Here is a 15664-nt window from a genome sequence, read left to right on the forward strand (position 1 = left end):
TATAGTAACTCATAGACATGCATGGCTGGGTGTGCGTTGGGTTCCTGTATAGTAACTCATAGACATGCATGGCTGGGTGTGCGTTGGGTTCATGTATAGTAACTCATAGACATGCATGGCTGGGTGTGCGTTGGGTTTCTGTATAGTAACTCATAGACATGCATGGCTGGGTGTGCGTTGGGTTCCTGTATAGTAACTCATAGACGTGCATGGCTGGGTGTGCGTTGGGTTCATGTATAGTAACTCATAGACATGCATGGCTGGGTGTGCGTTGGGGTTCCTGTATAGTAACTCATAGACATGCATGGCTGGGTGTGCGTTGGGGTTCCTGTATAGTAACTCATAGACATGCATGGCTGGGTTGCGTTGGGTTCCTGTATAGTAACTCATAGACATGCATGGCTGGGTGTGCGTTGGGTTCCTGTATAGTAAGACTTCCATTTTGGAGGCACTGAACATGCAGGGAATAAAAATGAGCTGAACATTTTGACCGATGTTTCTGATCATGCTGTCAATGTATTGTATTGTATTGCAGCTTACCAAATAGTAGTGGTGGCTGCATTTGTTTTTCTTTTCTTTGTTTCCCTCTGGTGATCTGGCCAGTAACACTCCTGTATTAAAGTGCTTCCACTCTGGATGAAGGCACACAGGAGGCACAGCAGACAGCAGCATTGTCAGTCTGGGGGCAGGGGAGTTATAAATGTATGTAGCAGATTTTATTAAATTGAAGCCAAACACCAGCTAACACTTTATAATCAGTTATATAGCAAACAATTCTTTCCTTTTTGGGATAACGGTTTTGCATGAATAAACGCTGACTATTACCTGTCAGTGTTAAGTGGTTTGTCTCATCCATGTAAACTAATACGTTCTGGAGAGCTTGTGCTCCTGAAAAGCAACAGACTTACTAGCTGGATCACCAGGTGAAAATAGAAGAAAGCCTAAAAAAGAAAACGAATGCAGCCATCTCGTCTAATGCCCTGTACACACGATCAGTCCATCCGATGAGAACAGTCTGATGGACCGTTGTCCTAGGTTAACCGATGAAGCTGACTGATGGTCCGTCACGCCTACACACCATAGGTTAAAAAAACGATCGTGTCAGAACGCGGTGACGTAAAACACAACGACCTGCTGAGAAAAACAAAGTTTAATGCTTCCGAGCATGCGTCGACTTGATTCTGAGCATGCGTGGATTTTTAACCGATGGACGTGCCTACTAACGATCGTTTTTTTTTCTATCGGTTAGGTATCCATCGGTTACATTTAAAACAAGATTGCTTTTTTTTAACCTATGGATAAATAACCGATGGGGCCCACACACGATCGGTTTGGTCCGATGAAAACGGTCCATCAGACCGTTCTCATCGGATTGACCGATCGTGTGTACGCGGAATAAGAGTTGGTCATCTGCATAAGTAGAATGTTTTTTCTTTTGGATTTTATACTGTTCAGATAGACTGACAGAACTCCTTGGGTCCGGTACTTCTGTGAAACATCTCGTCAATTGTGTCCAAGAGATCAATAGGTGCATTTGTTGCGCATTGGAAAATTCTAACCCATAACAACCAATCGGACTTTAGATTAGTGAGACGACAGATTTGTTTTTGATTGCTATGGGCTGCTGCACTGTATATATCACAGTTCACCTTGTCAATTAAAGGGGTTGTAAAGGTTTGTTTTTTATTTTCTAAATTGGTTCCTTTAAGCTAGTGTATTGTTGCTTCACTTACCTTTTCCTTCAATTTCCCTTCTAAACGTTTTTTTTTCTTTGTCTTAATTTCTGACTTAGTGTTCCTCCTCAGTAAGCTGTTCTGGCTGACTAACCCCCAGCCAGAACGTCTCGGATGATGGGGGCAAGCTTACTGAGGAGAAACAGGAAGTGAGAAATTCAGACAAAGAAAAAAAACATTTAGATGGGAAATGGAAGGAAAAGGTAAGTGAACCAACAATGCACTAGCTTAAAGGAACCCATATAGAAAATAAAAAACAAACCTTTACAACCCCTTTAAGCCTGGCAGATTGGCATTTCACGTTCCGGAACTGTTAAAGTGGCAGAGTCTGGCATGGGGGACGATTGTTGGTTCCCTTCTGCATGTGGAACTCGATTCAAATCTATGGAAATATAAACTCCATTTAACAAACTGAATACAAAACTCTGTGTACACAAAGGATATGGTTTGTGGCTGTTGTGTGTGTTTAACACATCCTATGAAAACATGGATTTGCCTTCTCATGTATTGCAAGGTTACATGTCTTCTCCATAGTTTATTGCTGCTCCCTGTACTGCAATGATAAAACCTCGGACAGCTGACTGCTGCGTTTTAGTTCTGTGCGTAGAGCAGATGGGGCATTTTTATACAGTAGGCACATTCATAGTCTAGATCTGCCATTCTCAACCAGGGGTCCTCCAGAGCAGTGGTCTCCAAACTGTGGCCTGTGGCCCTTTGCTTTGCTTTATCCAGCCCTTGGGGTACTATTCCTCCCACTGACACCAATGATGGGGCACTATTCCTCCCACTGACACCAATGATGGGGCACTATTCCTCCCACTGACACCAATGATGGGGCACTATTCCTCCCACTGACACCAATGATGGGGCACTATTCCTCCCACTGACACCAATGATGGGGCACTATTCCTCCCACTGACACCAATGATGGGGCACTATTCCTCCCACTGACACCAATGATGGGGCACTATTTACTTCCACTGAATCCAACACTAGGGCATCATTTCTGCTACTGATGTAAAACAATGGAGCACTATTCCTGCCACTGACACCAACCATAGGACAGTGTTAATTTTTTCGACTAAAACATTTTGGTCGACTAAATGAATACTATTTTAGTCGACTAAAATACTACCAAAACAATTGAGATGACTAAAATACGACTAAAACTAAATTTAGGACTGCAGGAAAGAAAATCGCTTGTTTTCCCCATAAACACAGTTAATGTTGATTGGGGGATCCCCCCCACAGAGCTATTGTGTTCTCCAGGCAAGGGGGGCGCAGGGAGCCCTCCCTGCCAGGAAAACACACAGGGATTATTGCTAGCAGCTATAGCCGCTGGCAATAATCGCATGAAAAATCCGACATGTACCCAAGATGTTCAATCAGCCTGCCCATACATGGTTCGAATCTTGGTCGGTTCCTGTAGAGCAGTCTTTGCCCGGCTCTACATGGAGCTTCAGATAAGGTCCTCCTGATGGGCAGAGCCATGGGCGTCTGCTCCATAGGGCAAGGGGGGTCGTTTGCCCCCCCTGGAATTGCCAGGGAGAGCCAGGAGCAAGGCCGAACTTGCCCTGGGGCCGATTTAAGTGATAACTGCAGCGCTCCCCTCCCCTCTAGTTGTCCCTTAGAATGCCTGTCCCTCTTCTGGAATCAAATCCATTTGTCCCTCATTCCAAAAGGTTCCTCTTTTAGACCTGAAATAAATATACTGTCAATATAGTGTAGTGTTTCAGTCAAGGGAAAGAGGTGCTGTGTAATGTAAAGGGTCCAGTGATGCAGGGTGCTGTGTAATGTAAGGGGGCCAGTGATGCAGGGTGCTGTGTAATGTAAAGGGTCCAGAGGTGCAGGGTGCTGTGTAATGTAAAAGGGGCCAGTGATGCCGGATGCTGTGTAATGTAAAGGGGGCCAGTGATGCGGGGTGCTGTGTTATGTAAAGGGGTCCAGAGCTGTGGGGTGCTGTGTAATGTAAAGGAGTCCAGTGATGCAGGGTGCCGTGTAATGTAAATGGGTTCAGTGATGCAGGGTGCTGTGTAATGTAAAGGGGGCCAGTGATGCAGGGTGCTGTGTAATGTAAAGGGGTCCAGTGATGCAGGGTGCTGTGTATGTAGAGGGGGCCAGTGATGCAGGGTGCTGTGTAATGTAGAGGGGGCCAGTGATGCAGGGTGCTGTGTAATGTAAAGGGGGCCAGAGCTGTGAGGTGCTGTGTAATGTAAAGTGGTCCAGTGATGCAGGGTGCTGTGTAATGTAAAGGGGTCCAGTGATGCAGGGGGCTGTGTAATGTAAAGGGGTCCAGTTATGCAGGGTGCTGTGTAATGTAAAGGGGGCCAGTGATGCAGGGTGCTGTGTAATGAAAAGGGGGCCAGAGCTGTGGGGTGCTGTGTAATGTAAAGGGGTCCAGTGATGCAGGGGGCTGTGTAATGTAAAGGGGGCCAGTGATGCAGGGTGCTGTGTAATGAAAAGGGGGCCTGTGATGCAGGGTGCTGTGTAATGAAAAGGGGGCCAGAGCTGTGGGGTGCTGTGTAATGTAAAGGGGTCCAGTGATGCAGGGGGCTGTGTAATGTAAAGGGGTCCAGTGATGCAGGGTGCTGTGTAATGAAAAGGGGGCCAGAGCTGTGGGGTGCTGTGTAATGTAAAGGGGTGCAGTGATGCAGGGTGCTGTGTAATGTAAAGGGGGCCTGTGATGCAGGGTGCTGTGTAATGTAAAGGGGGCCAGAGGTGCAGTTGTGGAGAGGGGGTACACAGTAGTGACAAAGAGATATTGAAAGATGCAGGGGGCACAGTGGGGTGTTTTTACATTTTAACGTGGGGGGGGGGAAATGAGCGCTTTTAACCCCCGCTAGCGGTCGAAGAAAGGGTTAAATGCGACTGTGTATATCGCCGATGCCGAAGCGCCCCCCTCTGAAAAAATTTCAGGGGATGCCCATGGGCAGAGCTGATCGTATCGCCAGTGTAAAAGTGGTTTTAGCTGATTTATATTTTAGATTTGTCGTTTTTATTGCGCACACTAAAAGGTTTCTCCTCCTGAAGTCTGGCACAAGTATTGGAATCCAATTTGCGGAAAGTGTCCTTTTCTTCGGGATCTCGGTGTATGTTTTGCCGTTCTTTGTAGTGAAGGCCGTGTTCTGTTTACAGTGTTTTATTCCAAACCTTTTATTTTCACCGTAAATAACAACCGCAACCATTCCAGCATGATTTAAGCTTCCAATTGCCTTGCTTGCTCAGGCTTCTTATGGTTGTAATACGTTTTCACCGCAGAGCGCGCTGCACATTAAATAGATAATGATACGGTTATTTATAGCGAACCCTTTTTTTTTTTCTGTCTCTCTCTTGCAGCTATTTCAGTGGAAGCAGCTGGAGAATTTGTACTTTAGAGAGAAGAAATTTGCAGTGGAAGTTCACGATCCCCGCAGGTAAAACAAAAAAATCTTGTTTGTGAATTCTCGGATTTCGGTGTGTCAGAGGAACAAGCGAGTTGTCAGAGACTGACTATTCTGGATCAAATAATATACAATAGTGTGGACTGTTTTGACCCTCAAGATAAACAATGCCATGTCACCAATTGGAAGCATTTAAAAAAAATCTGTTTGAAATATGACTTTTAAGGCACCGATATCAGTACACAGGATTATAAAAATCATACAAATTATATTCAACAAATCTCATTAAAATCACGTAAAAACAAGAGAACAGGTGTGATGGTGATCATTATGCAATTAGGGTGCAAGTTTTTCATGTGCCAACGCGTTTCGACATCTCTTCTTCTTCAGGGTATTTGAGAAAAATACATGTAAACCAAATGCTGTAGATCACATCCGGTAACTGTTCCAGAGACATCACACTGGGGCACCTACACTATGTGGGTATACTTGGTTGGCTCTGAGCATCAACATGCATACATTTATAGCTGGATGCAGAAGTGTATATGCATTTTTGTGATTGAAGCTACATGTACCCACGTATAGTATAAACGTGCCATTCATATAGAAGTACGCCTCTAGTTGCAGAAATCTACGTCCAGGGGCGGGTATATGTTTACGTTCACAGCTGTGTATACCCGCATACAGCCATATACTGTAATTCAGTTGTACACAACACCACAGCTCCCGAATGCCGAAATATCACCAATATTGCGTTGTATGCCTCAATACGCCCAAATGCGCAAGCCTTAAAATCTGTTAATATTGAACAACCTTAAAGGGGTTGTAAAGGTATTTTTTTCCCCCCCTAAATAGCTTCCTTTACCTTAGTGCAGTCCTCCTTCACTTACCTCATCCTTCCATATTGCTCTTAAATGTCCTTATTTCTTCTGAGAAATCCTCACTTCCTGTTCTTCTGTCTGTAACTCCACACAGTAATGCGAGGCTTTCTCCCTGGTGTGGAGAAAGCCTCTTGAGGGGGGAGGGGGCGAGCAGGAGGGTCAGGACGGCCACTAACACACAGCTTCTTTCTCTATCTGCAAAGTAGAGAGCGTCCTGACACTCCTGCTCGCCCCCTCAAGAGGCTTTCTCCACACCAGGGAGAAAGCCTTGCATTACTGTGTGGAGTTACAGACAGAAGAACAGGAAGTGAGGATTTCTCAGAAGAAATAAGGACATTTAAAAGAAAAATAGAAGGATGAGGTAAGTGAAGGAGGACTGCACTAAGGTAAAGGAAGCTATTTAGGGAAACTTTTTTTTTTTTACCTTTACAGCCCCTTTTAAACAACAAAAATGTCATCTAGCTGTAAGATCGGCCCCATGCCTAAGTTTTATGTGTTGAGGGAATGCTTGTAAATTCCACATCTTTTTATACTTACCGTCTGTCAATCTGAATAGTAGGGCATGCATGAGGGTGTCGTGCTTATCTGTACCATTTATCAATCTGAGTTTTTTTTTTTTCCTTCAAATTTTTAGAATAACTTCGTCAAGGCGAACCTTTGGACAGAGCAGTTTTGTAGTTCAGACCTGGTATGCCAGCAATTCTCTGATCAAGTCCATATGGGTGATGGCAATTAGTCAACATCAGTTCTACCTGGACAGAAAGCAGAGCAAAGTGAGTCAATGTAATCCAACTGCTTTTTTTTTTTTAACCGTTGATACTGAGGTCTCTAAATATATATGTGTGTGAGTGTGTGTAATATATATACACACATCGAGATATCCTATCTATCTATCTATCTATCTATCTATCTATCTATCTCTCTATCTCTCTCTACCTCTCTCTATCTCTCTCTCTCTATCTATCTATCTATCTATCTATCTATCTATCTATCTATCTATCTATCTATCTATCTATCTATCTATCTATCTCTATATCTCTCTCTCTCTCTATCTATCTATCTCTCTATCTATCTATCTCTCTATATCTCTCTCTCTCTATATATATATATATATATATATATATATATATATATATATATATATACTATCTATCTATATATATATATATATATATATATATATATATATATATATATATATATATATATATATATATATATAATATCTATCTATCTATCTATCTATCTATCTATCTATCTATCTATCTATCTATCTATCTATCTATCTATCTATCTATCTATCTATCTATCTATCTATCTATCTATCTATCTATCTATCTATCTATCTATCTATCTATCTATCTATCTATCTATCTATCTATCTATATATATCTATATCTTTCTCTCTCTATATCTATCTATCTATCTATCTTTTAATATATATATATATATTTAGCAGTCAATTTGTACTTTGTTTCTTATGGGTAGAACAGAAAGAAAGGCATGATGCTAATTGGCCTGGCTAGATGCAATTTAAATGTCATTGTCATTAATGTGACGTTATCTCGGCCATTTAAATAATTGCCTTATCTGTCAATGAGAGTCATTCATTTTGTTTTGTTTGCAGCCGTGGAGAAAGTCAGCTTGCAGGAAAGATGATGCTAATTGATTTAGTCATTTATCTTTTAAATTCCATTTAGCTGTTTACTATAACGCAATCGCTGACACTAGTGGAGCCTAATTGGCCGGTTTCATAACGCTTTCAGTGTTGCGGGGCCGACCCCGGTGTATTTATTGATGTGCGGCAGAGGACAGTATTAGTTCTAGGCTCTTATTATATTGCTGTGTTTTGTTGTCATTTATAGTCATTATCCATCTTCCGCAGGCGAAAATTCCAAGCGCACGCAGTCTGGACCAGCTTGCTATGGACCTGACGGAAAACAGCACAAGCCGAATTACCAAAATGATAGATGGGAAAAACCCAGTGATCATGGCCAGCAGCGGGAGTTTAATCTCTTCAGGTAATAACGGCACACTGCTGTCTGGGTCATCTCACTGGGCACTGCATGGGTTTGAGATCTCTGGGCTCCTTGAATATATAGGGCCAGATCCACGTACCTCGGCACATATCAAAGCCCGGCGTAGCGTATCTCAGATATACTACGCCGCCGTAACTTACAGCGTATTTTCCGTATCCACAAAGAATTTGCGCCGTAAGTTATGGCGGCGTAGTGTAACTGTGTCGGCGTAAGGGCGCGCAATTCAAATGGATAAGATGTGGGTGTGTTTTATGGTAATTCATCTTGACCCAACGTAAATGACGTTTTTTTTTAACGGCGCATGCGCCGTCCGTGGGGGTATCCCAGTTCGCATGCTCGAAATCACGTTGCAAATAGTCATATTTAGACATGAACGTAATTTACGCAAAGCCCTATTTGCGAACGTTTTACGCAACGACGTACACGACGGAAAATTCGACACTGGCCCGACGTCCATACTTAATATTGCGTATGCCTCATAGAGCAGGGGTAACGTTACGCCAAAAAAGCCTTACGTAAACGACGTAAAAAAATGGACGTACGTTTGTGGATCGCCGTATCTAGCTCATTTGCATACTCTACGCGGAAATCAACGGAAGCGCCACCTAGCGGCCAGCGTAAATCTGTACCTAAGATCCACGGCGTACTAAGACGTACGCCAGTCGGATCGAGCCCACATTCAGGCGTATCTTGTTTTGTGGATACAAAACAAAGATACGCCGGAGCATCCTAGAAGTTACGCGGCGTATCAATAGATACGCCAACTTAACTTCTTCGTGGATCTTGGCCATAGTACATTGAGTGGGATGCTGAATTCACCACCAGTCCCCCCACCTAGGCACTACCCGTCTCTACCCAACCACCCCTTGCTTACCTCCCCTTTCTCTGGCTTATCTATTGACACCCCACCCATGTACCTTCTCAAGGATCACATCTGGTTGCTTTACTAGAGTGTGCCATGCATGGCTCAAAGTTTGGCCAATTCATGCTGAATCCGCAGAAATCTGAGCTGTACGTGCCCTGGTTGGATGAAAGTGCATTGAACAATCCACTTTTGTGAAAGGAGCTAGGTGGAAAATTGGCATCCGATTCCCAACAGTGCCTGTATCCAATCGGATGTAAGCACTGTTTAGGTATTCTGACAGCTGCTGGATCTGGCTGTCCTAATACAACAGCTGACAGTGAAATTTGGTCTATCCATGCGGTTTAGTGTGCATGTCGGAATACGTGAAGACTTAAAAGATCTATAGATGTATGGCTAGCTTTTGCCTCTCAGTACAGGACCTAATGCACACCATTATCAAAGGTCCCACCTTACCATTGTGACACATGAAAGTTTGTACTATGCAAAATGTACTGCATATTATACCATGAATACAAACTACACAGCAGCGTTCTTCAACCTTTTATTACCCCAGAGGAACTCCTTGAAATAATTTTCCGAACTCCGGTTATCCCTGGTAAGATTAGTCCATCGGGGGTGCAAACCAGAAAATGCCCCTTACATTAATGGTGGGAATTGGGAAGAATGCCGCCCTTAAATTGGTGGCTAGAATGACTCCCTTAGTCATGCTGCTTTTTCTGCTAAGTGGTGTTGGACCTGGAACTGCACAGGCACCATCAGTCAGGAGGTCAGTTGGCCAAAGCTTAAGGAACCCCTATCCAACCCTGGAGGAACCCTAGTGGAGAATGGCTGCTACATAGTGATACACACCTACTGTACCTACCCCAAACCCCTTGTAGTGTTAAAAGAATAAACTTTTACTATTTAACTGCAGCCTTGCATCAGCCTAAACATGTGGTGCAGACAGCCATCTTTGATGTACCTTATGGCTAAACCAATGCAGGCTGCCATTGTGGGATGAAGTCATGTGACTCACTGGGGATGTTGCGAATCTTGACCAGTTGTTATATGTTGCAGGTTCAATAGACTCAGAAGTCAGCGAGGAGCAAAAAGCAGATAAAATCCAAGAGTTAAAGAAGAAAGAAAAAGATTTGCAGGAAGTGCTGCTGAAAAAAATTGACGAGCTGAAGAAAATATGTATGCGGGAGGCGGTAAGTAATGTGTGTGTGTGTGTGTGTGTGTGTGTGTGTGTGTGTGTGTACACGTTTATCTGAACCACGCAAAAGGATAAGTTCACCTTTGGAACATGTTACATGTTCCACCCATTTAGAGTGGAACATGTAACATTTTCCAGCATCTGCACCCTCTCCCCCCCTCCCCCTCCCTGTGACAGCGGGCGAGTGATCTTCTCCCCGCACCAGTTGTCACAATTCGAAAACCGCTCAGCCGTAGGGTGTCCGCTCGTTCAGCTGCATCTTTCATTTATTTTCCTGTGAATGGATAGACTACAAGTACCACCAGCCATTGCGGCTGACGGCTTGTTAAGGAACTGCGAGTACGCTGGTGAGCGCTCTGGTAGTTTATTGAGCTTCTTGCTCCTCAGTAACTGCCTGTAGGAGGTATGGGCAGACCGCTATTCTGGGATTGTTCCTGCTGATCGTGGGTGCAATGCTCTGCAAGCTCCTTTAAAAAAAAAAAAACATGTTTTTACCTGTAAAAAATTGCATTTATTCATTTATTTTTTTAAAGGTGAACTTATCCTTTTAATGATGAGAGCTATTGCGTAGGCTCCAACACTAATCTTGGAAGAGCGGTGCACCAGGGAGGGCGATATTTATCCTTTTGCTATCATAGCCTTTACAGTGTGTCTGTGTATGTTTATGTGTGTGTATGATATTTATTTATATATATATATATATATATATATATATATATATATATATATATATATATATATATATATAAAATGTCTATAATGTTAAAGACCATATAACTCCTATGAAAAAAGCAGAATGCAACTTTGATTCTGCTTTTTTCATAGGAGTTATATGGTCTTTAACATTAGACATATCACTGGTCTCTTTTTTTTTTTTTTATACATCAGAAGCAGTACCGCCAGCAACCATTGGGCGGCGCATGGATACACACTACAGTTGTACAGAACTGTGAGAGAAGCCCAGGCATCCATCCAGCGGCGCAGGCTGCTGATGTTGGTTTCCGATATCGGCGCCATTTGCGTTCCACGCTGGTTACTTGGAACCGGCGGTGACGCAAAAGATTCGCGGGCGGGAAGAATCGAGATGGCGATTCTCTCCGCGATTAATCGTGCAGCTCTAATATATACATACATACGCACAACAGCCACCAACCATTGATTTGTACAGATTGGTGTCTGTATAATGCACCAGAACTTTAGACAATCTATTGTATTTTAATTTTAACATTGTAAAGTGCTCCACAAACTTTTGACGCTATATAAAACGCACATCAACACGCAGGCATTCTGGAGTAAACAAGCCCATATAGGAAAAAAAGAAGCTGATAACGTTTTTGTTAGTTGTATTGTAGAAGTAAAATATTAATTTTATTTATTATTCTTTAATTAAGGAACTAACTGGGAAACTACCATCAGAATATCCGCTGATTCCCGGTGAACAGGCGCCTAATGTCCGGAGGAGAATGGGCACCGCGTTTAAACTGGATGACATTCTTCTTAATGAAGAGGTAGATATATACAAGTGATCTCTTTTCCTGTATTTAGAATCTGCTACGGCTGTTGCTTTTGTATATCTACAGAATGTAACACACTGCTGCTCTAATTCTGGATGAGGCTCCCATCAACTATTAGCAGCAGTTGGACATTGCGTAGAAGAGAAGACTACATAGAGGAGGATTTACTAAAGGCAAATATACTGTGCAATGCAAGTTCAGTTGCTCTAGATTGGAGGGGAAGCTCTAAAATGAGGGGAAGCTCTGCTAAATATTATCAACCAATCATGTGCAAGCAAAAATGCTGTTTGTTTTACTTGCATGTTCCCCTCAGATCTAGAGCAACTGCACTTATGGTGCACAGACTATTTGCCTTTAGTAAATCAACCTCAAAATGTTGGGAAATCTCTCACTGTCTTGCTGGTTATAACCAGTGGCGTAGCGTGGCGGGTGCCAGGGGGGCCACCGCCCTGGGCGCAAAATTTAGAGGGGTGCTGTCACAAGTGTGGAGAGGAGGGAGCACCAATAACAGATGGAACATATGCACAATGTCACCACTCCAGGCTTTACCAGTCATTATCAAGCACGATCTCCTCTTCCCTACAGCCACCGCTGTCTCACACAGTGGATCATGTGACCAGACTGGAGCTAGCTCAAAATAGGTAAGTCCATGGGTCAGGGAGGCGCAAATTACTTGCCTCGCCCCAGGCACTGACAACCCACGCTATGCCACAGGTTATAACAGTTGGTTAGAAATAGTAAATTGGATTGAGAAAAGTGTAATAGATGCAAATTGATTCCTAAAAATAAACTTTAAGCCGGGTAGAAAAGATATTGCTGCAGCTCTTTATTCGTTAATACATCCTTGTATTGATTTTTAATGCAAGGAATGCAAGTAGCAGTATCTGACTTTGACTTGTAGTTTTGCAGTCCTTGTATAGAAGAGCTCAGACTGGGCAAAGGAGAGGCAGCACAAGGAGCCATTCTGTGGTGTAAGGGGCATGCTTCTTATGGGAGAGAGCAGAGCGACGGTGAGATTGCGCTCATCCATATGCTGCTTCTCCTTTCACTGTTCAATCACGGACTAGGGTGGGGAGGAGACCTGTAACAGTTACTGACCTGCAGCGGAAAAAACACTTGGCCTCTTCCCTTACAGACCAGGCTGTACTGGGTGGCAGAGCTGTGTAAACCTCAGGACTGGATGGCCAGGAATGCACATTCTTTTTGCATGGTTAAACAACTCCCTGTGCATTTAGTGGTTTGTCTGGCAATCGGCTTTAAAATTGTAAACGGTTTTCCCCATAGAAGTAAAGATAATAAATCTGGCTGGTCTGAATCATGAGGTCTATTGCAGGCAGGAAGTGACACAGTGACATTTCCTGTGTGTGCCCACTCCTTCCTCCTTCCTCCTTCCTCCTTCATCCTGCACATTGCACTATTTCCTTCTGTCCGTTTCATCCACGGTCTTAAATTATTATTTTTTATTTGTTTAGGATTCCGATTTAAAGAATCTGGAGCACAAATTTCTCATCCAGCAGCAAATGGTAGAAGCTACAAAGAAACTTCTGATGGAGCCCGACCTCGGCAAGAACGTCAAAAGGAAACGGAAGCAGGACTACGGCGACTCCATTAAAAGGTTACAGGACATAGAGAGTTCAATCAATGAGTACAGAGTGAAGAGCGGGAAGGACCCGACCAAGAGGGCCTCTCTGCTTATACAAGGTATGGCGCCATCCTAATGACGGGGCTACAACATAACTTCTATTGGTGCTTTATAGGCCTTATTCCTGTAGCAGTGAATTGTATACCCTTTTTGATGTACAGTAAAACCTTGGTTTGAGAGTAACTTGGTTTGAGAGTGTTTTGCAAGACAAGCAAAATTGTTAAATACACTTGATATACAAGCGATGTCTTGATATAAGAGTAGCGTCATGTCACAACTGAGTATAAAAGAGAAGGGAGGAAGGAGCCTCTAAGTGTAGCAATATGGTTACATTTAATGAAGGTACAACATTTGCTACACTTGGAGGTGCCTCTCTTCTCTTTTATCTGCTTGCCGACCAGCCGCCGGTGGCAGGTCGGCTCCCCTGCGCGAGAGCCCGTACCTATACATCGACTACCATGCGCGTGCCCGGCGGGCGCGATCGCCGCCGGGCACACGCGAACGCTCGTTTCAGAGCGAGGACCGGGACACAGCTCCCGGTCCTGTCAGGGAGAGAAATGCTGATCTTCTGTTCATACAATGTATGAACAGAAGATTGGTCATTTCCCCATGTCAGTCCACCCCCCTACAGTTAGAACACACCCAGGGAACATAATTAACCCCCTCCCCGCCCCCTAGTGTTAACCCCTTCACTGCCAGTGGCATTTTTATAGTAATGCAATGCATTTTTATAGCACTGATCGCTATAAAAATGCCAATGGTCCCAAAAATGTGTCAAAAGTGTCCGCCGTAATGTCGCAGTACCGAAAAAAAAATCGCTGATCGCCGTCATTACTTGTAAAAATGTAAAAATTAATAAAAATGCCATAAAAATACCCCCTATTTTGTAAATGCTATAACTCAATAAACGCTTATTGCGATTTTTTTTTTTTTTTATTACGAAAAATATGTAGAAGAATACGTATCGGCCTAAACTGAGGGGAAAAAAAAGTTGTTTTTTATATTTTTGGGGGATATTTATTATAGCAAAAAATATTCATTTTTTCAAAATTGTCGCTCTATTTTTGTTTATAGCGCAAAAACTAAAAACCGCAGAGGTGATAAAATACCACCAAAAGAAAGCTCTATCTGTGGAGAAAAAAGGACGCCAATTTTGTTTTGGAGCCACGTCGCACAACCGCGCAATTGTCAGTTAAAAGTGACGCAGTGCCGAATCGCAAAAAGTGCTCTGGTCTTTGACCAGCAATATGGTCCGGGGGTTAAGTGGTTATACTCTGTAGCTCCTGCTGGATTTTGCTTCTAATCCCCTTGTGGAGGCTTCCATTTGTGGATGGACAGTTCATAGTTTCACAACCTGGTCAACTTGCTCTAATCTTTTTTTTTACGGACTAATAAGCCGAAGAACCCAAGAGTAAATGGTTGTGGAACGAATCATCTGAGTTTCCATTATTTCTTATGGGGCAATTCGCTTTGATAAACAAGTGCTTTGGATTACAAGCATGTTTCCAGAACGAATTATGCTCGCAATCCAAGGTTATACTGTATAGCTCTTCTGAATATATCTGCTGACCATTTTGTCCTCTTGCCTCACTCACTAAACTTATTTTTTCCAAACTTTCCAGATGACATCATCCCGTCAGAAAGCAGTTCCCTATCTGATACAACCACATTTGATGATGGTAAGTATCGCCTGACTACTTACACTATAAAGAAAACTGTCCCTCAAGGTTTTGTCATTTTCTGAAAATGTTGAGTTCATATACAGAACGGTAAAACGCATATCGGAAATATATCTATGGTGTGCAGTGCCCTCTGCTGGCTACTTCTGTGTAGTGCAGTTCCAGATGGCTTTGCCTTGTGGGTCAGCAATGTGCATGCTTATTAGGAATCTGTTAAACTTGGACTTCACTGTACTTTCTCAATTACAGATGAAGCTCTTTATCTGCAAGGGCAGAGGTCCTGTTCCCTACAGAATTCTCCTAAAATTCGACCTCCAAAATCCCTGGGAGACAGAAGCCTGTCTAGAAAGTCTTCCCTCAACGAGCAGTTCTCTGATTTGAGGATGTCAAGGTAAACAAAGAGCCTATGTCCTATTTTTTTATATGGGATACAACTGCTGTTGCGCTTTGTTTTCTGCAAATGTTTTCAGTTTTTTGGTTTGTAGGATATTGGCATTTTTATAGAGTTGGTCCTCCTCTGGTGGCCAGGGCAGGTTGGTAGAGTTGAGATCTTACTGCTGGAGATCGTAAGACAGTCTTTCTCAACTCTTTCACCCCAGAGGAACCCCTGCTAAAAAAAATCTCATACTTTCAGTTGGTTGTGCATAAGAGTGGTCACTAAACTGTACCAGGTTTGATATTCAAATGTAAATATGGAATACCTAGCATGTTTGACACTACAAAAAACACAAGAAAG

General features: G+C 43.0%; 1 protein-coding gene across 1 annotated transcript in view; it reads left to right on the forward strand.

The window, feature by feature from the left end:
* FRMD4B (FERM domain containing 4B) overlaps positions 1–15664 on the forward strand; it is a 283767-nt gene that overhangs the window by 255192 nt on the left and 12911 nt on the right. Inside the window, exons 12-19 of the mRNA XM_040359088.1 lie at positions 5070–5146; positions 6629–6767; positions 7880–8015; positions 9955–10088; positions 11485–11601; positions 13080–13308; positions 14872–14928; positions 15178–15319. Of these exons, the coding sequence (XP_040215022.1) occupies positions 5070–5146; positions 6629–6767; positions 7880–8015; positions 9955–10088; positions 11485–11601; positions 13080–13308; positions 14872–14928; positions 15178–15319 (1031 nt within the window). The remainder of the gene's footprint in view (positions 1–5069; positions 5147–6628; positions 6768–7879; positions 8016–9954; positions 10089–11484; positions 11602–13079; positions 13309–14871; positions 14929–15177; positions 15320–15664) is intronic.

Source organism: Rana temporaria, chromosome 7 (genome assembly GCF_905171775.1).
Source record: "Rana temporaria chromosome 7, aRanTem1.1, whole genome shotgun sequence".
Taxonomy (NCBI): Eukaryota; Metazoa; Chordata; class Amphibia; order Anura; family Ranidae; genus Rana; species Rana temporaria.